The 27,555-nt window shown below is 36.1% G+C and overlaps 1 protein-coding gene across 3 annotated transcripts; it reads left to right on the top strand.

The window, feature by feature from the left end:
• On the top strand, positions 1-27,253 carry LOC111866811 (interleukin-1 receptor accessory protein-like 1). 3 transcript variants are annotated; one of them, XM_023856090.2, is made up of 9 exons: positions 1-101; positions 9,279-9,457; positions 9,920-10,024; positions 10,881-10,983; positions 12,623-12,753; positions 16,490-16,645; positions 19,900-20,037; positions 20,184-20,344; positions 26,558-27,253. In XM_023856090.2, exons 2-9 carry the CDS (start codon positions 9,379-9,381, stop codon positions 26,918-26,920), a joined length of 1,236 nt encoding a protein of 411 aa, XP_023711858.1. In that variant the 5' UTR covers positions 1-101; positions 9,279-9,378; the 3' UTR covers positions 26,921-27,253. The 3 variants fall into 3 exon arrangements, with proteins under 3 accessions (XP_023711858.1, XP_023711857.1, XP_023711856.1); XM_023856088.2 differs by lacking the exon at positions 1-101 and adding an exon at positions 5,399-5,822; XM_023856089.2 differs by lacking the exons at positions 1-101; positions 9,920-10,024 and adding an exon at positions 5,398-5,822.
• The last annotated feature ends 302 nt before the right edge of the window (positions 27,254-27,555 follow it).

Raw genomic sequence — 27,555 nt, forward strand, 5'->3', positions numbered from 1 at the left:
ACCACCATGTGTCGGAAAATGCTACAAGAACAGTTTTGTCTTAAGCAAGAGGACTCAGAAATCCGGTGACATCTGTGTGTGGGAAAATGCTGTCACAGCAGGTTTGTTTTAAGCAAGAGGAATCAGAAATCCGGTGACAGCTGTTTGGAATATAAGGACATGTCAGGACTCAAGAATTTGCGGACTCTTGTCTATCGTCCGGTATTCTAAAATCTAGCGAACACAACGTTTCGGAAACCGAATCTATTTCCGTCCGTAGGGGAGGGGAGCGCTAACCTCGAGGATGGGAACAGATCCAGCTTCCGAAACCTACTCTAGTTTTTAGAGTATCCGACGATGGACAAAGTTCTAAAACTAATAATTCTGTAATACACCGTCGTCAGAACCCTTAAAAATCTATAAGGACATGTTAGTCAACTGCGTCTTATCACTATTACACTTCCTGGTCCTTTCCGCCCCTCGTAATGGTCGCAGTCTCGGTCGCAATCGCTTGCAATAATTCAAGTAGGTTAATGTCCTTTATGTATATTCATTGCCTCTTGGGATGGGCACTATCGAATTGTTCGTAATAACGAATTATTATTCGAGTTATCGAATGAATCATTTGAATGATTTATTCGACTATGACAACAGAACGAAAATATCCGAATAGCTACATGAATTGAATCATTTGAATGACGGCAAACGAATAGTTATAAACATACCACCTTCGTAAAAAATCCGTGTATGAATTTGGTGCAAAACAAGTAGTCATATGATCTAAAAGTATGTGACAACGGTATGCGAACACAATCGTGTTTCTGAAATGTATCTCTCGTTCTGCTTTTATTTAAAACACGCAACGATGGATAATGTCTAGAAACTATAACTGTAAGCACAGTTACGTGTCCTACAAGACTTTTTTTTTCAACTCCGTCGATTATAAACTTATAGATCTAGATACTACGTTTACGTAATGCCGACGTTAAGACAGCATGGCGCTAAGCATCCATTCCTCTAAAGTCTTCATTCTTAATGACAAAGATAATAGGTTCAATATTGCAAATTTCCATTGCGAACGCGTAAGATACAACATTTGCGTTTAAAGTGATGGAACATATTGTGACATGTCAAGCCGTTGTTGGGGAAAATGGATGTGAAACGAGTTACCACGAAGACACACCCTTGATAAACGGTCGGTTGCCAAGTTACGCAGCAGCATGGAAAGCGGTGTTCCTCCGTGCCGAGCCGAAGCGCGATGGTTGCTACGCAGCAGTAAACAACTCTGGGCAGTGTTGCCAAGCAATACCTCTGTAAACACGGCGTCACGCAACAGTGAAGCAAGCTGCGCTTTCCGCCTGTCCGATTGATGGCTTATAAGAGAAACAGCCCCACAGCATATACAAGAGACAGACCCATCCTCTCGTCAGAGGGGGCGCCCCACAGAAACAAGTCCGTAACTGTCGAGGAGTAATAAATATCTGGTCATGAGCCCCAGGAGGGTGCTCGATACCAAAAATTACTGACTGGCTGATCGTCAGTCGTAATAAGACTTTGACTTAAGTCATACAAAATCATAGTAATGAACATGTTCGTGGTATACGACAAGGTAAAGCCAGACACAGAAAATATAAGAGGCTTAAACTTGGCGGTGGTCAAGCTTATGACCGTTCAAACGACTAAGTTTTCATTGTAGCATAAGATCTGCAAGTTAGGCATGATCTGCTCTGTAAAGCCTGTACCGACAGAGGACTTGTGAGTAAAGCAAAAGGAAGAGTTTTCGATAACATATTATATGTGCGAAATATACACTTGACGAAAGGTCGAACGTATTCATAAGAGACAGACCCATCTCGTCAGAGAGGATGTTACATAAGGGCTATTACCGCAAGAGTTCAGTTGGAAAAAAATAAATCTCTGGTCGTGGACCTCAAGGGGCTTGATGCCAAGACGAACTGATTGGCGGTAAACCGCCAGTCGTAAAGTAACTCTGACTCTGACTCTGGAGTACCCCACTCCGTGTGGAGGCGGGGTCGAATACCTTCACCGTGACCCTGCGAGTCGTAGGAGCTTCATCCAACATATATTTATATACATACACACACATAAATATAGATCTGTGTGTAAGTAAAATAAAAAGATGGTGCTGCGGAAGTCTTCTATTCTCGATCATAAAAGATAAATCTGCAAGAAAATAAATGTGTCAGTTATTTCAGCAAATGATCGCATTTGAGAAAAAAATAAATCTTAACTGTTTTAGACTGCGTTCAAATCAGATTTTCTTATTTCTTTAAAGCAATTTTTTACAGTGTTACTTTGGAGCCTATATTATACTCATATACAGGATGTTTCACGACTTTAGGGCATAACTGCAGGAGGTGATTTCCTAGGTCTTTGTGATCAAAGTTCATATAAACATATGTCCGATTTTGGACGGTTACGGAGTTATGACCGTATTTTCATTCCCGTACACGCCCTCGTGTGAACCGCGTCTATCATCTGGCTGGTCGTTATTTTTAGCCACCTACAGACAGAGCGTTCTCGTTATCTCGACACTTGAGAGGTACCTAAGGCGTGGTGAGTTGGTATGTCCGGCCACGGCAAGTGTGGCGGCTACTGGTGTTCAGAGCAGTTCTCATCTCGGTGCGTCTGTTACGTTCACGATGCCATTTACATTTTCATTTGAGGAGTATGCAGATATGATTTATGCGTACGGGTTTTGTGACGGTAACTCAGTTCTTGCCGTAGCTGAATATCAGCAACGGTTTCCGAATCGTAGAATACCGATCCAGAGAGTGTTTACTGGAGTTTACCAGGCATTGCGAGATACCTGTAGACTTCCCGGCGTTCGTATTGCAGCGGAGCGCGGTGTTAATGAAGGGCTCAATGAAGAAGGCATTGTTCGTATGGTACACCGCAGTCCACGTACGAGTACGCGAAGAATTACAAGACTTCTTCGTGTTCCCCACACGAGAGTGTGGAGAACACTGCGTGCAGATGGCATGTATCCATACCACATGCAGCGAGTGCAACATCTCCGACCTGAAGATTTTGCTGAGAGGCTGAACTTTTGCAAGTGGCTCAGTGGCAGTCGCCATTTGCATCGTTACATTATGTTTACAGACGAAGCGCAATTTATCGCGACGGTGTCAATAATACACACAATTCTCATTTGTGGGGAGATGAGAATCCCCACGCCACTGTTGAAAGCAACTTTCGACAACATTTCCGTGTCAATGTGTGGTGTGCAGTTCTGGACGATCAGCTGATGGGTCCTTTCATCTTGGAAGGTCGTCTTACACGAGAGGCGTGCCTCAGATTTCTACAGGAGGAATTGCCCAACTTTTGGACAATGTGCCTTTCGATAAACGAAGTCGTATGTATTTCCAACACGACGGGGATCCTCCTCATTCTTCACGTGGAGTTACATATTTCCTGAAGGACGATGGATCGGACGTTGCGGTCCCCACCATTGGCCAGCCAGGTCTCCAGATTTAAGCCCACTGGATTATTGTGTGTGGGGATGGATGAAAGAACTGGTTTACAATGTGAAGGTGGTAACGCGATATGCTTTGCTCGGTCGCATTCTGGACGCCGCTGACCACATAAGAAACAGCCAGCTGAAGCTACTACGTGCTACCCGCGCGGTTCACAACCAAGCGGCAGCCTGTGTTGCGGCCGGCGGTGGCATTTTCGAAAATCAGCTTTAAGCACCAGTCAATTCAAATTAAAGGTAATTTCACGAAGTTAACTTTACATATACTTTAAATGTATCATGTATTATGCTGGTTCATTATTTTATTCCATTTATTGCCAGTAGTCGTTACCTTCTATTCTGAGTTTAAAACGGTCATAACTCCGTAACCGTCCAAAATCGGACACATGATTATATGAACTTTTTTGATCAAAAAGACCTGAGAAATCACCTCCTGCAGCTATGCCCTAAAGTCGTGAAACACCATGTATTTAATGTTCCCATAGTATGTGTAATAATAGGTAAGAGCGAAGTCTTAATAATGACTGATTATTCATTCAGTACGGGCCTATATCGAAGAGTATGGTCCAGAGGTAGCACCCTAGAGACATATTCGGTGAGTTTCTGACAGTTTTCCTTCTCTGTCTTTTCCCTTAATTTCTCCAGGCAAATTCTTGGACAGTGCCTCGATTAGTTACGACAGCTTCCTTCAAAGTCATCATTTATCCAACATCCTATCATCCGACGCTATGCCGTCTCGATATTGAAAGCGCTGTTAGGTAACGCAAGAAAAAAACATAATCCTATAATTTTGACTTCTTCCGGGATAGCGCGGTCGGTATAGCTACTGGCTACGTGCCAGTCGGGGTCGGAGTTCGAGTCCCGGTAGGTTCAAGAATTTTCTCCACGTCGTTCGGACCGGCTCTAGGGTTCACCCAACCTCCTAACCACTGAGTACCGGTGGCTTTTTTCACGGGGGTAAAGCAGCCGGGACGTGAAGTTGACCACTCACCTCCAAATAGTGCCGAAGTCACTATCTATACATCCACTCCACAATATACCTTCATGGCGTAGTGCTTAATAAGTTAAGCACAGGGACAACTTTATCATTTTTTACCTACCAGTTTGAATAAGTATCAACTAAAAGTGAATAGTTTCACATGAATTTGAGTGGATCTTTATATCCACTCCACCATACGCCTTCATGGCGTAGTGCTTAATAAGTTAAGCACAGGGACAACTTTACCATTTCTTACCTGCCAGTTTGAATAAGTGTCAACTAAAAGTGAATAGTTTCACATGAAACTGATGTTTGTTCATTATACACGAAAAGTTCATCGTAGTCTTAAACATTCAGTTTGTCTAAAATAAGTAATCTCTTCTGTACAGAATCACAGAAAGGGTATTTTTAAAGGCTGGAGGCAATACTAGAGTGAACGAGCCAGAATTCTTACGCTTCTTAATGTATCAGCACCGATCAGCACCGTGGAATTCATCTGTGCAGATGAAATAGAATGCGGTTACTGCACAGGATCCAAATGATGTTCGCTGTACCCACGCAGGCCTGTATGCCGGACCGACAATGAAATATCGTTTTGACAGGGAGGGCAAGAGCCGTCCTAAAACCAGCTGTCATCTTTAGGATGAGAGTGATTCACTGGTTTTGTATAAATTCATACAACGGACCTTTCTGTATGCTACCATAATTTCAACTGATGACAAGTTTGATATTGGAGTTCGTGAACCTTTTTGCGGGGAAGAGTGACATACATACTTAGTACTCATATGTTTTATTTTTAAAATGTGGTCATCTTATGTGGTGACAATAAGTTATGTTTAATTGGAATAATGAGTAACGCAGAGGCCAAGGACATGTGTTGCCAACTGCAGTTTTAAAACTGATATAAATTCAAGGAAGTCGCTTGAGGGCACATGCGTACATTGCACACGACGTTCGAAGGAAAACCGCAAGTTCATCTTTATCATAAATCAGAACGGACGTAGATCCAGCGTGCTGTAGATAGTGCGATGTAGTGCCGGACAAGTTGTATGGTGTCATGGTGTAAATCGTTGTGATGTATGATGAACTGGGTGTGCTGTTGCAGACTGTTTAGAGGATGGAAGCGTCGAGAAATATGAATGGAGAGCTATTCCAACTGCCAAATGTATTTTTTAAGATAGTTATTTTAATATTCACATATCACGTGATGTGTGTAGAGAATGAAAATGGATTCTGCGAAATAAATTTATTTGAAAAAAATAAAACATCGCTGGAATTTACGAAAGAAATCAACACGTTCGATTACGTTGTAATTGAGCGCTACAAAAGTTTGTCCTGTTGTGCAAAAGGCTATAACACGATCGAATGGTAAAATAAAAGTTTAGAAATAATCAAGAATACAAATGACTCCTTACTATGTGTTTTGTATACCATGGCAGAAAATGTAGCTGTTATAATTTTGCGTATTGGAGTGTAGGAGCTAATGGTGGGAGGGGAGGATCAATTGCATCGGTGCAAACGAGCATGAGGAGGGGACGGGATTTGTGTTCGTCACCCCATAAATATATTAGATTACTGGTCATGCTGAATAGGGATTTTATAAATTATACACAAAAGTAGGACAGTATGAAATGCGATTGTTCTAATATTATTTCCTTACAAATCTATGTAATTTATTACAAATTAAATTAAATTAAGCTGAAGAATATTATAGACAGCACAAATAGTAAACATGCAGTGGTTTTGGCATCTTATAAAAATGCAGATTTTCAGTGCCATTATTTCGGAGTTTCAGTAGCAAGGAGGGTGGTGGTTTTTGCTGAAGTTCAGATATTATCCTCCGTCATTTATATTTTAGAGCACAATTTGTGAAACAGGCCACTACTTCCCTAATTCTCGGAATCTCGTGAACCAGACAAATCTAGACCATATAGAATTTCGGAAATCCTATAGGCAGTAGCAGAAGGACTGGCTTAGTCACCTCTGTGATCGGTGTTACAAGCGTGTTTTCTGCTTTTAACGCTACAACTGTTTTATTGAATCAGTGCAAAGAAATTAGTTTGCATAATTTATAATGTTATCGGTTATTCACTGAACATGCAATCCGTTTAAAACCGAGCAGGTTAATGGAGTAACGCTCTTGACTTGTATTTGGACGGTGCTAGGTTCGAATGTCGTCCAGGATACCGATTATCCTGAGGTTGTTCGTGGTTTTACTCAGCCACTTCTGGTAAATTCCAGGAAGGTAATTCCATTAGACCACACGGCTTTCTTCTATATTCTTTATAGTGCGTCGTTCGTCAACAATCTAACCATTCGCTGCTTATCTAGTCTAAAAACAGCACCATAAAATTCAACTTAAAATACGTGTATATACGTATCTGCTTAAAACTGTCAATATTACCTTTTGAGACAAAATCTACAGTGTTTTTAAAAATACAAAATTGAACATTTTAATAACATGGCCGTATTCTGTCCCACAATCTCTCGCCCTTGAATCTAAGAGTTTAGCTGTCTCTTGTAAATGAGTTACTGAGGGAAAGAAAACGCTAAGAACATTTGGACATGCCCTGGTCCTTACCTTGTTTCGTGAAAACATACAAAAGGGTGCATGCTGATAAATGTTAAACTCGTTATTTTCTTCACAGGATCAAGGCTTTTTGTAATGTGGTGAGTAATCCTTTGAAGACTGAAATTTATGTAACTAATATTTAAAAAAGTTATTCCTACCCCATAGGAAACACCATATCTCCATAAAAAAAGCCCAGCTGGTTAAAATTGTTGTGCATAATGGAGCAAACCTCACCAATTTTGTAACATTTAATTAATTCGCAGACATTGGTAACATTGTGGGCATGTGAACATTTGAATTGGAAGTAACATTATCACCACTCCATATATCATCTTTAAATATTTCATGTAATTTTATTAACGTGATTTTTATTTTTAGAAAATATGAGTAAAATATGGCAGTGATGTATACATATATTTTTTTGTTACCTTCATAAAAATTTGAAAAATCTTTGGTATGATGTACGTATTGAAAATAGGACATGAAATTTGGAATGATGATGAAGGCATGTTTACAATGATAATTGTAGAATTAGTGATGTAGGCCTGTAGATTGTACTTACTAAAGGAAAACATGATAGAAACAGATGGACACAAAATTTTTGCTTGATTCACTCAAGCTTGTCATCAGTAGACTTGATAGAGTGTCATACTGCTGAGGTATATTCTAATTCTGATCTGTCTAACATAAGATACAGTATAATGCATACAAACAGTCCAGGGATGAAAATTTGAAAGTTTTAAGCAAAGAGGGAGCAATAACATGATCATTGGCAAAACAGGTTGTAAACTTCCTTAGATGATTCTGCCAGATTTGTTTATTCCTGGCTAGGTTTTTCCAGTTTAATTTCACCAGAGCTTTATCACCATTCCCCATTCCACCTTTCCATCTCAGTTTAGGCCTTCATATTTTTCTTCTGCCTTCTGGTTTGACATTAAGAATTCTTTTTGCAGATCATTGCTGGTCCATTCAAACTACATGACCAGTCCATTTCAACCTACCCACTTTCATAGAAGTTATAATATCCATGTGTTCATACAAAGCATACAATTCATAATTGTACCTAATTCTCCATTCATTGTTGTCTTTGACTGGGCCATATATGAACCTCAAAACTCTTCTCCTAAGGATAGGAAAATCTTTTTCATCAGATGAAGATATTACCCAAGTTTTCAATGTGTATGTCAGGACTGGCCTAATTATTACCTTATATAATATGATTTCACTTTTTTATGAAAATATTTGAGATTTTAATTGGTTCTTTAATCCATAAAAATATTTCCATTGACATATATTCTGAAAATATAAAATCAACATGATTGTGAAAATATAATTTTGAATCAAGATATGTTTAACAATGATGACAGTGATAATGATAAAAACAACAACAGCAGCAGCAGCAACAACAACAATAACAACAACAGCAAAAACATTGTACTCAGTGATGATCAGTAACTTTCCTGTGAAGAAAGAGTGATGTTTGTCATCTCATGTCTGGTTTCTCATATGCAGGAGAATTGGGTAGGCAATCTTGAAGGGCAAGCTTGAGAATTACATATCTATTCAAAATGATATGTGGGTTACAGTATATTGTAAATGTCCATGCCTAGGGCCACGCCATATCTCAAGCGGTTAGTCGCTGGCTTCCCACTGCAGCGGCCCGGGTTCGATCCCTGGTCTGGTCAAGTGGGATTTGTGGTGGACAAATTGGCGTTGGGGCAGGTTTTCTCCGAGTACTTTGGTTTCCTCTGCCAATCTTCATTCCACCAATTGCTCCACCATCACCCTCACCAATCATCTGGGTTCGGGTACAATAGGCCAGAAGTGGCCGCAGTATAAGGGACTTAGTCCCACCCCATTAACATTAAAAAAACTGTCCATGCCTTAACAGATGATGAAAGTTATGTCATAAATTACAGTTTCTGATAAAGTACAGGAGAATACATTCTCATCATGTGAGAATTCTTTTAAGAGAAGATCTGAATGCAGATATAGGAAGGCAGGAAATGTGCAGACCAATAATTAGGAATGACAGTTTGTGCAAAATTATTAATGGAATTGAAATGACTTGTTATGAGAAAAAAGAATTGAATTATTATGCATTTGTTTCCTATATTTTGATTGTTTATTCAAACTCCTTTATTTTCCACGTAATTATTAAATAGTAATATGAGAATGATTTTAAACAAATAATAATTCAATTCAGCTGTTTTAGCCTTGTTGATGTATTCATATGATATTCTGCCTTACAGGTATAAAGATGATCGTATAATTTCAGATGGTAACAAAAATGTTACTTTTCATGAACTAAGGGAAAAAAATCAGACACTGATTTCAACTCGAGTTACAGATATGGACAACGGTACTTACACCTGCAAAGTTTCCAATGGCATTAACGAAATTCAGCGTAAAATTCAGTTGAAGGTTATGCGTAAGTACATTTGACTTTTGTGGTTATAAAATATTGTGTTATGTATAATATAAAAGAGTACAAAATTATTTAAATGACCTCTGTAATGGACATTTTCATCCAACTGTCAGAATTTAGGCATCAATGAAACATTTTATCAATGCATATATGAACAAACTTTTGAACACTCTTTGTATCCAAGACATTAACAACTCTTATGTGACAGATTACAATCTTCAGGCATACGAAGCCTTGTAGTCTGATAGATTGTTACCAATGTTTCAGAGGAACCTGCTGCCTCCAGCATTAATGGAGGCAGCAGGTTCCTCAAAAACTTTGGTATGCTCTATCAGGCTAAATGGTATCTCATCCCAGAGGGTAATCTTCACATGATTATGTAACAATTTTTATCCTAGACTGAGCAAGAAAACTTCATCAAGAACAATGAATAATATGAATTACTGCTCTTCTTTATTTAATCAGCTGAAATAAAATACATGGGCCCTGCTTTGGTCACTTACATAACAGAACCTTATCAATATGCACAGATAGGAGAAACAGCAAGATTTTTCTGTGAAGGATTTATAGGTAAGTTTTGTTTAACTTTTCAGGAATACTGTTACATATATTAGGTTGCTATCTCAGTATTGTGATTGATGTTTAGTTTGAATGTCCTGATAAGTTAGCATACCAATTTAATTAAAATGAAAGAATCTTTACAGTTTATTCATGTAAGTAAGTCCATGCATCACATAGGACTTATGCCAACAAGCAGGGTGCTCTGCTTAGTGCCTGCTTCATTCTGATTTCTTGCTTGGCTTACACTTCATCCCAGAAGACTTTGGCTATACGTTTCTCTGAAACTTTTGTTGACTTTCACTGGACTGCATTATGTTACACCCTGAAGACAGAACTCTTTGAATACAAAATAATTTAGTTTGGTAAGGCAAAATATTGTAAAATTTATGATAAAAAGTATGTTTACAATATTATACTTAAGCATCCTGTTGCACTCTACACGATAAATGATACAAACTCCGTCCCAAGTGCAAACAAATTTGCAAGTGTTTGCATTTGGGATGGAGTTTGTATCATTTAAAAAGTATGTATTGAAATGGGGCCATATAGTAGTCACAAGTTAACACAGGAAAAAGAGATGAGAAAATTGTGTGTTAATTTGAAGGAATGAATCAAACCATGGCCTCCCTTCATGAAGATTCTTGGTTGGGAGAAATGAGCCAGCCAAGAATTAAACTGGAAACCTCTCAGTGCAAGATGAGCTGTACTAGTAAACCAGTTCTGGTTAACAGAATATTCATATTATCTCTAAATTCGATTTAGTTATTTATAAACATATAATCACTTCATGCATATATATTTTTTTTGTAATTTTTAATAGATAAATCCTTAAGTGAATGATAAATGATAGTTCTATTCTGTACAGGCTATGGGAAGAAATATGACAGCCAAGTTACCTGGGTGATGGATAAAACACTTACATTTCCAGCCACACCTGATAGACGTAGATATGCAAAGCAAGTTACTAGGTATGTAGTTTTTTGGTGTAATACATTTAATATGGGTGACTATTAATGATGTACTATTTACAATAAATTAAACACAAAAATATTTTCTCATCAATTGAGTATTTAATCAATAAGCAGTCATAACGACTGACATGTTTCAGCTATAAATGCCTATTTTCAGTGGCATCCAATTGTAAAAGACAATTTTACATTATTTTTTCACATATTATTTAAAATTTAAAATTTGTTTATAAATCTGTGCTTAAAATACTACTGACATTAAAATGATCATAATGTAAGAAGCCAAGGAAATACAGAGTTGAATCATTTGTGCCTTGTACAGAGTAATGCAAATGACATTTGAACTAAGCTGAACAACACCAACACATATGGACCACCTATGGACATGCTGCAAGACAGTTAAATAGACACTAGACAGAGTTGAATGACCCCACTTTTATAGTGTACTATCCTCTGTGTATTTTGACATAGCAATTCATCTCTTGTCAATGAGATGACAATTTGGAGCTTTAATTCCCAATTAGAGTTTTAATAAATAAGTGTGAATTTCCTGAAGGAATCTGATGACTTCATTTTATTTGATTATAACCTATTATATCACAAACTGTATGATATCTCAGTCATCCAGAACAGGAAAGTAGTGCTTTCATATTTCTAAAAAGCTCTTAAAAAGATACCAGTTTAATTTTACTGTATAGTCAGAAAAATTAAGTATAGAATATGAGCCTTAAAACAGTCTTTGAGTTACTGAAATAATTTTAGTACTTCCATAATTCCAAGATATTAATTTATAAAAACACTCACATCCATCTGAAGCATAGTGATTTTCTTCTAAATTCCACAAACCTGTCTGATATAACTATGAGCTTTAAAGGGTAATTATAAAGATCAGCATACCTAAGCACAGTCTCTTAAAATTTGGTTTGAAAATAATGAGTTATTAAATTCTTTGTTTCATTATTAAAACAGTTAAATACAAATGTAAATTGAAACTTTTCCAGTTTTAGTGACCGCTATAAATTTCCAGAAGTTCAAGATTCACAAACGCTATTATTAAATGCCCACAGAAAAACTCAACCAAAATTTAGAATTTTTAAATATACATTTATAACTCCAAGTGTAACAAGTTATGACTTGTTAGCAGTATTTTAGAAATGTAGGAAAGTTGGAAGGAAAAGATAAATACAAACAAAGATTTCCAATAAGTTTATCCCCTTAGTTAAATAATGCAGTTTGCATGTAGGACAATTGGAATATTGATTTCCTGGCTTTTCTCTGGACAGGATCTTATTTATTTGCGTATTTATGGTAGATATGTATCTAAGAACATTATTTTTAAAACTCCTGATGAGAACATAACAGAAAGTAGTCACCATCTTTGTTTATTCAGTAGTAATAGCAGCAGCAGCAGTAGTAATATTATAGTAGTAGTATTGGTGATAGTTGTGGTGGTGGTGGTGGTGGTGGTGGTGGTAGTTGTGGTGGTGGTGGCAGTGGCAGCAGCAGCAATAGTATAATGAGTATGTTACTTGAATACACTTCTGTGAAACTGTCTTGCCCCTCAGACCCCAGAAAATAAATTGCTTTGTGATATTCTTCAAGTGAAAATAATTTTACATTACTTTAATTTTGTTTGAAGGGATGATGGTCTAATAATTGGAGAGTACCTGATTTTTAAAACTGTAACTAAAGAAGATTTTGCCACATATAAATGTACAATAAGTAATGGACATAATCCAAAAGTGTTCAATGTGACACTCATAGAAGGTGGTAAGTGTTCAGGAGTTTCTTGTATTGTATTGTATTCAACACATCTATTTCATTCAGTTCTCTGAGTCATTAATTTGTAAATGCAGACAGTGCTAAACTAAGTGTAGAATGCAATAGACTGCTGTTCTTATATGTAGGAGCTGATTTTTGTTTCGTATTAGTATATTTGCCGGTCACGGTAGCTGAGCGGTCTAAGGTATGTACTGTCTTCGCTCGCTTGGAAACCGGGATCGTGGGTTTGAATCCCACTCAGGGCATGGATGTTTAGTTTGTGTGTGTGCGTTTTTCTGTGTTTNCTACAAGCTGGAAGGTCGCGGGTTCAATTCCTGATGATGCCATTGGATTTCTCAATTGACCTAATCCTTCCAGCTAAACTATGGACCTGAGGTTGACTTGGCCTATAACAGAAATGAGTACCAGGAATCTTCCTGGGGGTAAAGGGCAGCTAGCATGTAAGGCCAATGACCTCACTGCCATCTGTGAGCCAATTGTGTAGAAAATGTTGGTGTCTTGATGTCTCACAACCCTATGGGCCTCCATTACCTGTTATGGGGCTGGCTTAATCTTTAACACTTCCTTGGAAAGTAATATACTGTCGCGTATTGGGCGTATAACGTGACAAATAACTTCACGCCGTATTTGATATAGCGAATTTTATTTCACATTCGCACTTACAATCACCCAAATTACAGATTCACAATTACTGCTATCTGCAGTATCACAAATGCTACACTCCAAATGCCAGAATACCATGTTACCATGTTCAAAAGAGCCCACTACTGGACGCTATTATGAGCTAGATGAACCCAGCACACACCCACACACCCTCTATTTCCTTAATATTCATTTAAGTACTAAATATTAACTTCCCATCAATACCTAGATCTTCCAACAATATGCATATTTAAGTTAATGAAAGTAAATCCACTCATTTGATATTCATAAACAACAATATCATGTTTATTTCTAGTAATGTCAAAATTAATTAGATTTGTTGCAAGATAAACTGTGTGTCTTTTCATCAGATTATGCACTAAATTGTGTATGATCACATATGATGTGTGACCTCCATCTTCAGGATTAAAGCATAAGCCATGCAAGAAACCAGCATGAAGCATGAAGCAAGATGAACCTGGTTCACACTAGCTTCCTGGTTTATTCTTTGGCGTTGAAAATGGAGTTGTCATGTTCCTCTGAAACATCAGATGACTTTCTATAGACTACAGGTATTATATCCCAGAAGATAGGACTCTTCATAACCACCACTATGAGAATTTCAAATCCTGAAATATGTATGATATTGGTTCTGCTTACTTCAGAGTTTATGTTTTATTCATAGTATAATAACATTTTGCTTATTATTTAGAGATCTGGTTCTTTCAAAAACTTTAGATTTTATTTTGTTGGGTCACTTGTTTGATATGTGCATTTGCTGCTGTATGCTTGTGAGCCTGGAATTCGTAACCTTTGCTTAGTGGGGGTGGAATCCAGCTGGGTCCACTCAGCACAGCAGCCACTGATTGGCCTATTGTACCTGCCCCAGGTGACTATGATGATAGAAAATTTGGTGGAGTGAAGATTGGTATGGGAAACTGAAGTACTTGGAGAAAACCCGCCTCAGCGCCACTTTGTCCACAACAGATCCACTTGACCAGACCCGGGATCGAACCCAGGCTGCCGCGGTGGAAAGCCAGTGACTAACCGCTTGAGCTATAACACGGCCATTCATAATCTTGCTGCTTCTTTACACTAATTTATATTAGTTATTTATTAATGGCTGATATAGTATAAAAACCATTACTATTAATAGTTTAGAAGGAGGTATCATTCATAACTGCAAGCTTTATATTAAGATGTTCTACTTCACTATTATTAAATTTGTTATTAAGGTGTTCTGCATCTGATGTGTTTTCTTATCCCTGAAGATCACAATCCAGATCACTATTTGAGAAACTCTCTGCTAAGTCCATCCATATTTTGTTCTATCCTTGGTTTAGTTCAAGGCACTTTCAGTTGTTAGGAATATACATTGTTAAATGTTAAGATGATTAGTGAATAATGAATTGGAGAGGACATGAAAGAAAGAAACCTTTGCCTAATTTCGGGTTTCTTTCTTAATGTTTGCATCCCATCTGTGTTCTGTTACAAGTCATAAACAAGCAGTCTTAACATAAACTTAAAATTAGAAGACAATATTTAATTAATTCTTATTCACTATATGTTTTGATCTCTTTTTGGTCGTCATCAAGTGAAAATATATATACCTTAATGCGAGAGAAGAAATTATTATGTATGTTCTGTAGTGCAAATATATCACCAACCAAACAAAATATTATGTGAAATAATTATAAAAAAATATGATTAAATGTAGAGAGTGCATTTGTAATCATTTCAGCACACACACATACAGTACCTCTACATATTACTTTGCTCATCACCAGCCATGCCATGAATTATTCAAGACCGGTAAACAATACCAAATTAATCTCTCCACCCATGGTGGGCACTCTGCCACAAAATCATGACACTCTGCACATTGACTATAATAACAATGTTATTAAGAAGGAAAATAGAACATAACACAGAAACTTACCTTACAACATGAACCTTGGAGTTTCATACATTTATCTGCATGGGCATAGAAGTTTATTTTGATCATTCTGTGTTGTAGTTCCAATTCCCCACCTTTTATCATATTTTACTTACAATTTCTTCACTTAGCATCGTATGCTGTTTATGATACATCTGCACTGCACACCACATAATTTTTTGTTTTCCAATAATGTACATGCTTTTATATGACGATGATCATGATGTGGTAAAAATATATAATGAGTAAGATGTAATTATATATTGTCTTTTAATCACAGGTTTATATTAAGACCAGTTAACACATGGAAGGATGGGATGCAAATAACAAACCCCAAGGATAAAAAATGTTTTAATTGGGAACTCTTAGTAACAAAATTGTCACTGGGTTGAGGAGAATTGGATTCACAGAAAAATGTCTATCATAATAATAATAATAATAATAATAACAATAATTTTTAAGACTACTTATTTACTTACTTACTCATGGGACTGAGCCCTTCTTGAGGAGCTTCCAATTCTGTAGCTACTCAAGAATTTCCCAGCATTTTATGGAACCTGAAGGTTCATTACCGTGTTCACAAGAGTCCTCCACTGGTCCCTATTCTGAGCCAGATCAATGCAATCCACACCATCCCATCCTATCTCTCTTAAGATCCATTTTAATATTGACCACCCACCTACACCTTGGTCTTTCCAGTGGTATCTTTCCTTCTGGCTTTCCCACCAATATCCTATATGCATTCCTTTTCTCCACCATTATTGCTACATGACCTGCCCTCCTCATCCTCCTTGACTTCATCATTATAATTATACTTGGAGTAGAGTAGAAGTTATGAAGCTCCTCATTATGCAGTTTTCTCCAGCTCCTGTCACTTCATCTCTCTTCGGTCAAAATATTCTCCTCAACACCNTTTCTCTTACAACTTCTAATTTATAGTACTATCCTCAAATTAGCCTTGAGGAACCATCTAGCTTGTCACATTCTTGTATATTCAATCTGCTTTTATCTAGGAAATGTGGTTTGTATTTTATGCAAAATCACTCCTCACTCTAAAAATTCTAATACCACAAATTACATTCTGAAATATAGTAAATGGAATTTCAATTGTGCTGCATGCTGATGCTGGTATAAACTGTGTTACAGATAGTCCTACAGTGAAAGTTCTCACATCGTACAATGCTGCCATCATCATTATGGTAGTGTTCACATGTACAGTTGTTGTACTGATTACTGCATACACAAGATGGCACCTTGAGCTCTGTCTGTTTTGGAAGGACCGCTTTGGAAAACTTGAAGATGGTAATATAAACACATATTTCTAGATGTAACACACCTTCTGTTATATATCTTTATTCAAAGTTTATGATGTTGAAGCATATAAGGGAGGTTGTGTCTCTCTGCATGTCATATCTCTAAAGTAAATGAATAGATTTTGATACAATTTCATATCAACGGTTCAAATCCCTACATTATATAAATTTCAAATTTAATTTCATCGATTTTGATAAAAATTACTTATTGTACAAATAACTGTCATGTGATATAAAATACAGTGTCTTTAAGATCTATAACATTTACTTCAGACATTTTCTGTATCATATATTTAATAAAATGTAAGGAAAATATTTTGAGAGAGATCCATATTGTCCTTTTATGGCAAAAGGTGTAGAATGTTCTTACTCCACATCAGCATCCCGCTGTTAGTCTCAATATGGATTTGGGAAACCCGGTTAAGTAAGAAGCCCCTTGCCAAAATTGGGTCCCAGTAAGAAGACAAAGTGGGAACTATAGGAGGCAGGGGGAGAAATAAGAGGAATGACTTTCAGTAGACAAGGTAAATTTCTGAAATACTAGCACACCCAGTTCAATTTACTTATTTCAGAAGTTGTCAATTATTACTGAAATAAGTAAGTGTGAATGCTGTATACTAATGACCAAATGAGAGTAACAAAATTAATCATGGTGAGAAGGAGCACATAGCATACCTATGATCATAAGAATTGCTTACAAACTTTTAGACTGAAAACCTGAAGGTACTATATGTAATATCAAACTGGACCTTAAAGAAATAAGATGTGTGTGTGGACTTGATTCATTTGGCACAGCCTAGAGCCCAGTGACTAGATCTTGTGAACATGACAGTAAATCCTAAAGTTCCATAAAAAGTAGGGACTTCTTTGACTTGCTGAACAACTGTCAGCTTCGCAAGAAGCGCTGTACTTCAGGCAGCAAGTTCAGTAATGATTTGGGTGCAACCTGAGCACAGATTTCTGTATTCTTAAAACATGATTTGTTCTGAACAGCATTATCCTTATGCTGTAACTTTAAGCTGTAGTAGATCTCTTGAAAAATATATTACTGATTCTTCAGTTCATTTGCAACTATCCTGCATATTTGAAGATTACTTACTCTAAGTTATGAGGGTCCAACTTGGCATAATGAAACACATCTGTAGAATAAAAATCACAAGTGCTATCTCTAAGTTGTTTTTTTTTTTTCACATTGCTATAGTGGGTTATAGAAACTCTGGTTGCATGTTCATACTGGAAATCAAATATTCCTCTTGTTGTTCACATTATGGGTTTTTACAGCTGAAACTTAATGTGTGTGGCTTTAGCTCTGGGGGTTAGGCTGCTTCAAATGTTGAGGGTTTTCCAACGTTTTGTCACATTTTGCAGCTGCCATCTTCAGGATTAATAACTTTGGGAGGGATTTTGCAGCTCTTGTACAACTCTAACACTGGTCAGTGTGTTGGAGGTGAAGCAATGAGTGGATGAACAGAGTAAAAAAATTAACATTGCATCCAGCTGGAACAATTCCATCCATTAACAGTACATAGATTAATACTTGCATATTTGAATACTTTTTAGGTCCATTAAGATTTACATTGTGGAGTGCACAGAGTTTCACTCCCTGGTCCTACATTCTATTACCTCCCTGTACATTTTTGAGTTGTGCTATTTTCTGAAATATAGTTTATACTCTATGAGAAATTCAGATTTTCATGAATATAATACTAGAAGGAAAGATTATTTTCATGTGCCAAATTGTAACACAGCAACATTTAAGAAAAATGTTATCAATATGGGTATTCAATTATATCAGTATCAATAAACTGCCTTTGGAATCAAGAAAATCAGATGGATGTAAAGATTTTAAACATAAGCTAAAAGTATTTTTACTAGATCATCCATTCTATACACTGTATGAGTTTCTTTTAGAGGGACACTAGTAAGCATAGCAAAACCTCTATTCAGCAATTGAAATAGATAACAAATGGTTGCTTGTAGTATCTTAATGTGATCGGTGATCGACATAGTCATATGTAGAACTTCTGATTTACTGTAATACTCTTAAAATTCTCTTGATAAACTCACAAGGTTAACAAAAATAGTATGATAGGCATTTTTTAAAATCAACTTCCATTTTTATTTATGTATTGTATCTAATATGATTGCTTATCTGGTTTTGACAGTGTGTTATATCTTAATTGTAGGTTTAACCATGTTGTATTTTAGCATCCTGTTGCACTGATTCTCATCCATTATATGTATGTATTGACCGTCTTCTAGTGCACACAATCTCACATGTCACTTCACTACATGTTTTGGCGTCACTGTGCCATCCTTAGGTTTGTTATTTACATTAAACTACTGCACTGTTCGTCATCATGTGTCGTTTATAAAATGATTTAAAATGTATATTCTTCATGTACTATAATAAAATTTATATATATTAAAATTTTATTATAGTACATGAAGAATATATATTTTAAATCATTTTATAAACGACACGATGGCGAACAGTGCAATAGTTTAACGTAAATAACACACCTGAGGATGACACAGTGATGCCAAAACATGTAGTGAAGTGACATGTGAGACTATGTGCACTAGAAGACGGTCAGTACATACATATCATGGACGAGGTTTAACCATGTCAAGAGTAATTATTTATTGTTGACAAATTCTAATCTTTTAGGTATTTGGGTAAAAGGATTTCAAGAATGATGTATTTAATGATGTGACTTGTTCAAGTGTTACTGTTGTAGCAATTGTGAATGCTAAATAAAATGAATGAATGAATGAATGAATTACCCCACATAAGTTCTATTCTTATAGTACAGAACTCATTTATTATATTGTGGCACACAGACCCACTGTTAAGCAACAACTGTGAAACAGGCAGCTATATAACAGTTGTTCTAGGTAATAGTTCTGTGAACAACGGCCATTGCTAGGTAATGGCCGCAACACACTCATACAACAATATAAGAGCTGTTGGAAGCAGCATTTTCTGTGCAGTTAGTGCTGAGGCTATATAACAAGGAGTAGCTGCAACATATAAAGAAAAAAAAAATCTGGTCATGAGCCCCAGTCAGGGCTTGACACCAAGAGACACAGACTGACCGACCATCAGTCGCAATGTGACTTTGACTTACAAAAGGGTCCTTAGATGGTAGTGAGAAGAGAAGGGGTTTTGTGTGAGGTGGCATTAACATTTTAATTTTATACACTTGAAAAATAAGACTTGTATGTTTTATTTATTTTCAGATAACAAGGAATATGACGTTTTTGTATGCTATGACCAGACAGATGCAGAGTTTGCTCTTGGAGTGTTAGTTCACACCCTAGAAAACGTTTACCATTATCATTGTTTTGTCTATGAACGAGACAGTGTGGCTGGAGACTGTAAGTACAGAACAATTGGGTAATTTTATAAATATTTACTGTTACAGTTAAAAATGCAGAATTTTCATATAATAAATTACGGAATTATGGAAGTGCATATTTAATGTCACAGGAACTAATAATATAAAAAAAGGGTATGGTTTCAGGGATTCCAGAAATATATACAATGAAGATCCGGTCAAGCAGACGTTTTCTAATGATTATCTCACCAGCATTGGCTGTTAATAGTTGGTGCACATATGCTTTGTATGTAGCAATTGAAGCAATGCTGAATCTCCATTCTAAAATCATCTGTGTTGTACTTCAGGTATTGTATTCTTATTTTAGTGTATAAGTATTGATACCAAAATTCATTAGTTTTATTTTGCTAAACAAAAATAATTGCGGTTATCTTTGGTACTAAAGCAGATTCTGTTAACTCTTTACACTGTACATACCTTATTTACTTATTTAACCTTTAGTATCTGAAGTACAATGATAGGTAGTTACGTCATGGCCAAAGTGCACATATGCGTGCACTTGGGCATTTAAATGCGCACCAGCAGCAGGCATTTAAATGAACTCCAGCCAGCTAAAACTATCACCATTTCAAAAGTTTGGCCTTTGAAGTTTAAAAGCAAGTACCAATGAACTATTTACATACAGAAAATACTGGTTAGTCAGTCCTATAAACACTGCAGTTTTCTGTTTTTATGACATACTGTTTAATTAAATTCAGAGACAACTTTACAGTATGAAGTCTCAAAGGACTGTATGGCACAATATGAAAGTTCAGCTGTATTTGAATCAAATAGTATTAAAATAGTAATATTCCTATAAGCATTTCCCTAATGATTACACTGTAAATTCCTTTTTATTGAAATTTGTAAAAAAGATACCAGGCATCATATTAGAGCATGTACAGCCATTGCTACGCAATGACAGAGATAAAGTGAATAAATAACCATTTCTAGGCAACAGCTCAATAAACACGTTTCTGCAGCAATTAACATGCACACAATATAAAAACAGTGTTTTCTCTGTGGTCTGTGCCAAGATTTTATCACCAGGACAGTTGGAGCAATGAGCTCATACCCATGTGAAGAAGGGGTCAAATACCTCCACCATGACCCTGCAAGTCATTGATGGTGACAAAACGGGAAGTCTCAAATCTGAGATAGTAAAATATGGTTGTGAGTCCCAAGGGACCTAAGAAAGACTGCACTAGCAAGGGCCAACAGCGTATACAAAAGGCAGACCCATCCTCTCGTCAGAGAGGCTGCCCCACAAAAACAAGACCATAACTGTCAAACAGTAATAAATATCTGGTTATAAGCTCCAGATGGGGATGAACACAAAGACTGACTGACTGACTGACTGACTGACCATCAGTCGCAATGTGACTTAGACTCTGACAATGAGCTCAGTTGACAGTTCAGCTGTGGGACATTTGCCAGACAGCAACAGCATGAGCACAGAAGCTGAAAAATCTCCATTGTTAAAATATGTTACCAGGAAATGACTAGTGAAAGCAGACTGAGAAGATTTAGCATGTGCTCTATTGATCTGTAAAGTGTGTAGATCACTGATAGTGTTGTAAATGCTTCTAGTTCCCAGTCATGTGTATAAGTGGTAAATAATTCCATTAACCAATCCAAACCACATCTATAGGCACACATATCTACACGTGCCAATACGTCTGGATGAGGATTGTGGTGGATAAGGATAAATATTCTTCATGGCTGAAAACTTTATTACACATATTTTTGTGATGATATGTCAATTATGTTTATGTTTATTAATTTAATTTAATGATTTAAATATATACTTCTGCTAATCTAAATTTCAATTGGAACATAATAGTTATCTATCTGCTATCATGTTAGAACAGAATTTGGAACACACAATCTCTGTGCCACCATGAAAACTACTTCATAATGAGTTTAGTTTAGTTTAGTTTAGTTTTTATTTATCCTGTTCAGTCAAACATTTGATGAAGGACACTGGTCATTAGGGCACACAATCCGAAAATTATAGAAATTCAAGAATTCAACCAAGTTTCAATCAAACATAATACTGCAATATAATACAGATATAATTCATAGGCCAACTTACTTAAAAATCATCTTCTACTAATTAACATAACAACACAATTACAATCATGGACCCAACACACTCTGCAATCATCCTATGTTAATATGGCATATATTAATTTACAGAATAAAATATATGTTTGATTTGTTTCATTCTGATCCGTCACAATAACGATTACAATTATAAATCACTCCGTCCAAAGTGACCTGTAAGTTGTTTACTACATAGAAACTTAAGTTTTTATGTAGTAAAAACTTACAGGTCACATTGGACGGAGTGATTTATAATTGAAACTATATGTTGTAATAGGAAGAATCTCAGCTCCTCTTTATATAGTCACATTTTTGCAGTTTCCATATTTGATTTGAACATGTACTAAATAGTGTAATTTCCACATTAATTACACAATTTCTGATATAATTCTTCTTATAAAACTATATGTGAAGGATTTATTTTGACATGTGTTGTGATTATGAATTCCAGTGTTATGTTCCATCTTCTCTATATTTAATTTTATGTGACATTATTTCCATTATTTACATGCAAGCTATTGGAAGTATGGTTAAATCCTTAAAAGTTGTCTATATTACATCTCTCTCTCTGAACCATCGATTATTCATGTAACTAGTTTTTAAACTTAAAATACTATCACTTCCAAAACCACCACCCCAGTAAATTAAATTGTATACATCAGATGAGCAGTAAAATATGCATAATAAATAACCCTTATAACATTTTGCCTCATTACATAATCAAGATATTGTATCTCATAATTAAATTTACTGAATTTGGTGCTTAGTAACTTCTCATTTGCATCCCATTTCATATTTTTGATAATAAAGTGCTCTATAAATTTTGTTTCTTGTTTATATGCTATATTCACATTGTCAAATTTGGCTTGAAGTTTTACTAGGTCTGCTTTTTGCCTAGTATTGAAAGACACTGCTATTATCTTCTTCACAGTATCATTCAACTGTCTGCCTAAAACCATGAATGTAAGTCATTCATAAGTCTACTTTTTTTTTTGTATATTATGTTGGAAGATCTGTTCTTACTCTGCTGTTATTATAATGTTCGTCGTCTTCAAATATTACTGTCTCTTGTATATTTACTGGCAGGTCATCTACATATAACAACATTGGCCCAAATATTGAACCCTGTGACATCCCATGTTTTATTTCTCTTACATTTGAAACATCTTACTTTATTTGAATGCTTATTACCATTATACTACCATTTATTTCAGAAACTATGTTCTACCGTAGAGCCAGGATAGCTAAATTGGTATAGTGAAGGGCTATGGGCCAATGGCTGGGGTTCAATTGATTATAGGCGTAACATTTTTCTCTTCTCCATAGCATCTAGACTGGGTCTGGGGTCCACACAGCCTCCTATCCAATCGGTATTGAGGGCTCTTTCCTTGGGGTATAAGCAGCCAGGGCCAAAGCTGCTCACTCACCTCCATCTAATGCTGAGGTCAAGAATGGTGGAGCTACATCTTCATTCCGTCACATATCTTCATGTCTTGGTGCTTAAGCAATCACAAGGACAACCTTACCTTTACCTTCCAGTGTGCTAAATATGATTCATACTATGAGTTCAAAAAGCAACTAAGTTCATATAAATTTAATTTGGAAAGTAGAATTTCATGGTCAAACACATCATATGCATTAGTTAAATCACCAAGTATTTCAATTTGAGTTGCAGTTTTTCAATAGACTCTTGTATGTTTTCAAGCAAAGGGTACTTTGCTGCCATTGCTGATCTCCCCACCCCCAAATCAATTTTAGGCTTCTATTAATATGCTATTTCTCGATAAAAAGGAAATTAAACTATTACACACTAGTTTTTCTGAAATTTTTGAGAAAGCACATAAAAATGTTACTAGTCTGTAGTTTTGTATGCTACTTTTGTCCCCCTCTTTATAAACTGCTTTTACTTCCATAATTTTAAATTTCTCTGAAAATTCGCAGTCTTTTAAGAGTTTATATGCACTTCTTGACAATGTAGCTTAGTATTTCTTCAATTCCTGCTAAAAGCTTTCCTTCGCAATTTTTACTTTATAGAGATATGTAGAAAATACCTGGGCACAGCGACATGAAAATCCTAAGTTAATTACTGCTGATGGTTCTATATATCTTTCTTATTCATGATAATTAAATCTAGTATTGTTTTAGTAAAGGTTAAAGGTAAAACTGACCCTGCAGGAGGCCGTGGAGCTCCGTAGGATTGTGACATGTTGAGGCTCCAACAATTTCTAGACAGTCTGCTCACAGATGGCAGTAAGGTTGCAGCCAAGGCCGCGCCATAGCTCAAGTGGTTAGTTGCTGGCTTCCCACCGCGGCGGCCTGGGTTCGATCCCAACTCTGGTCAAGTGGGATTTGTGGTGGACAAAGTGGCGCTAGGGTGGGTTTTCTCAGAGTACTTCGGTTTCCCCTGCCAATCTTCATTCCAGCAAATTCTCCATCATCATAATCACCCGGGGCAGGATACAATAGGCCAATCAATGGCCGCCAAGCCAAGTTGACTCCACCCCCCACTAAGCGAATTAAAAAAAAAAAAAAGTTGCAGCCTTATGGAACAGATGCCCTTTACCCCAAGGAAGATTCCTGATACTCATTTTGGTTAAACGCTGAGTTGTGCCTTCAATACTTCTCATTGGAAGGACTACTGTGTTTACTAGATTGTACATTAAGTGTAAATTTTTTGGTTCATTCAACTCTATACTCTGTTAGAAGCAGTTTACTTACTAATCACCACTTAAAATCAAAATTTCCCTTTCAATGTCAAGAATTCCATCAGATGATCTCTATATACAAACAATATTAATTTCAAAGTCTGGCAAGTCTATTACTGCCATTTAAAAATTGTTTTCTCAATTACATGCGAAAGACAATTTATTTATTGTTTCCAGACTTTCTTTTCGCATAAATACATACACCTCCAAGTTCATTAATAATCATAAAAATGGGCATACAAATTTAAATTGAGTAATATTTACATAATTAATTTGGTCTTTTTGCCACTGTTCTGTAAAAAGTAGTACATCTACATATTTTAAAAAAAGATTGTAAGACTTCTAATTCTGTCAATTTATTATTAGATTTCAAACATTTTGATAGATAATGGATACTAAATTTTATATTACAGCTTTGGTCCTTCCTCTTACATACCTTTGTTTTTATTACACTTTTGTCAGTTACATTATCCATAAAATCATCCTGCCTTTGTAATGCTGGTTACAAAGTCTTCCTGATGATTACAGTTTTGTTTCATCTGTGTCTTCCACGAGATTTTTCTTACCTTTCAGGATGAGATGCTCTACCTTCTTCCTTGTTAGTACATTTCCATTAACATCTGATACCACTCTTGCAATCTTCTCTTTACCAGAGACATTCATATGCAGACCATGCTGAGTGAAACATTCCCTACTTCTATCTGCACTGACTGCATATGTATTTTTAAAGATCTTCATAGTCTTCTTACTTTCATACTGAGCACTTTAAGTTCACTGTTTACATATGATACCATCAGGTCATGCCTATGAGGAGTACACATCATGAAAATAGTTATCAGTTTACTGATATCTCAATTGGTTTTGGTTTTACAAACCCTTTGACTTCAAAGATTTTCCTAGGTTTTCTGTTCGTTCTGCAGCACAGATTCTTATATGGCTACAACAATAATGATAACTTTATGTTATTTCTTTCCATCATACTTATTTTTATATTTTGTGTCTACCTAATCTTCCCACTCCCATTCCTTTGCTGGTTCTACTGGCCCTTCTTGGTTATGAAGTACTGCTTTCTTCATTTCTTGCTTCCTGGCCTCTTTCCACAGTCTGCACTTAATAGTTCATTTCATGCCAGTCTTCTTTCTTGGTCTACTTTAGGCTAACCCTTATCCTCACATTCAGTCCAATCTTTGAAGTTTCCTCCTTTCAGAGCATTCCAGTAATTTCTTGATTTGATCACTGTGACATTATTTGGTGAAGAAATGAAATTATGAACCTTCAAATTATACAGTGCTCTCCACTCACCTCTTACTTCATCTCTCTTAGATAAAATATTCCTCTTAGCATCATATTATTCAGTACCTTCAATCTTCTTTCTTCCCTTAGGTTGAGAGGTTTGAGATACGTAGTATGTACAGATTAATAGACTGGTAAATCCAGACAAAAAGTTATAGAATACATAATGAACTTCAACAAATTTTAAAAAAGAAATAACATTATTCTAATTACATGATATTCCAAGGTTAATAAAAGTAAAGGTGAGGCCACTATGAACTAATGACAGTAAAGTGTTAACATGTGAAGACTGCTTCTAAAGAACAAAACAAGTGACCACTAGTTCTGAATTTGACAGATCTATCAAATAAACAGGCAGTTTTAGAGAGTCAGTATGAAAGAGGTTCCTTTAAAATAGTGATTTATTTCCTTTTTTAGGACATTTCCTGGAAGAATTTTAAACCAGCCAGTGAGACCAGTGATCACACATTGCAGCAAGTACTGAGAGTTGTGAAAAAAGTTCAGTGGGAACCTGCAGTGACAGAAAGGCAGCATCTCTCTGTGCTGAAAATGTGTACTTCCCAGAGGCATATGCCACGCGCGTTGAAATTATCAGGGTCAAACTGTGGAAATTCGGAGGAATCCCTGTCAAGTGTCGTCCTTGATGGATCCAATGAGAATATAATTGATTCTATTACACATAAAGATAGCGAAATAGATCTAGGTTCTAAAAGATTCTGGATATCGTTACGAATAAATCTGCCACCAAAGAGACCCATAGATGTGAAGGCAGTCTGTTGAAATTCTTAAACATTCAAACCCTAACTGAGGATCAAATGAATCATACTTACAAGCTAAAATAATGCCAAAGTTTCTGTTACATTTTATATCTGAATTGTAATAGTAAACATTTTCAGAACAGGAAACAAAGTACAAATTAGATGACTGAAAAAAATGTTTATTTGTATATCTTGTTCTTCATTCCAGTTATAAGGATTTAATTATTTAATTTATGTTGTAATTATTCATATTTCAGATTTAATTGTTATAATTCTTTCTGTGGTGGCACAGTACAGAAGAAAACATATAATTTTACAGATCTAAACAGTAATAAATCACAGAAACCATTTTCTACAGGGACTATGTTTATGATACAGAATTCTCCTTCAACTGTTGTTATTCACTTGATGAAGAAAGTCTTTGTTGCCATGCAACTTGGATACTCATCACAGACTTCACAAAAGCCTGCAATTGTATCCTACACTGAGGCATTTTATTCTAGTATTCATCATCATCATAATATTTCTTCTAAGATCCATTCTAATATTACTCTCTAATCTGTACCTATTTTTCCAAGTAGTATCTTATGATGAATTTTCCAACAGCAGTTTCTTATGGCCTTCACATGACATCCATCTCATTCTATCACCCAAATA

Source organism: Cryptotermes secundus, unplaced genomic scaffold, assembly GCF_002891405.2.
Source record: "Cryptotermes secundus unplaced genomic scaffold, Csec_1.0 scaffold446, whole genome shotgun sequence".
Lineage (NCBI taxonomy): Eukaryota > Metazoa > Arthropoda > Insecta > Blattodea > Kalotermitidae > Cryptotermes > Cryptotermes secundus.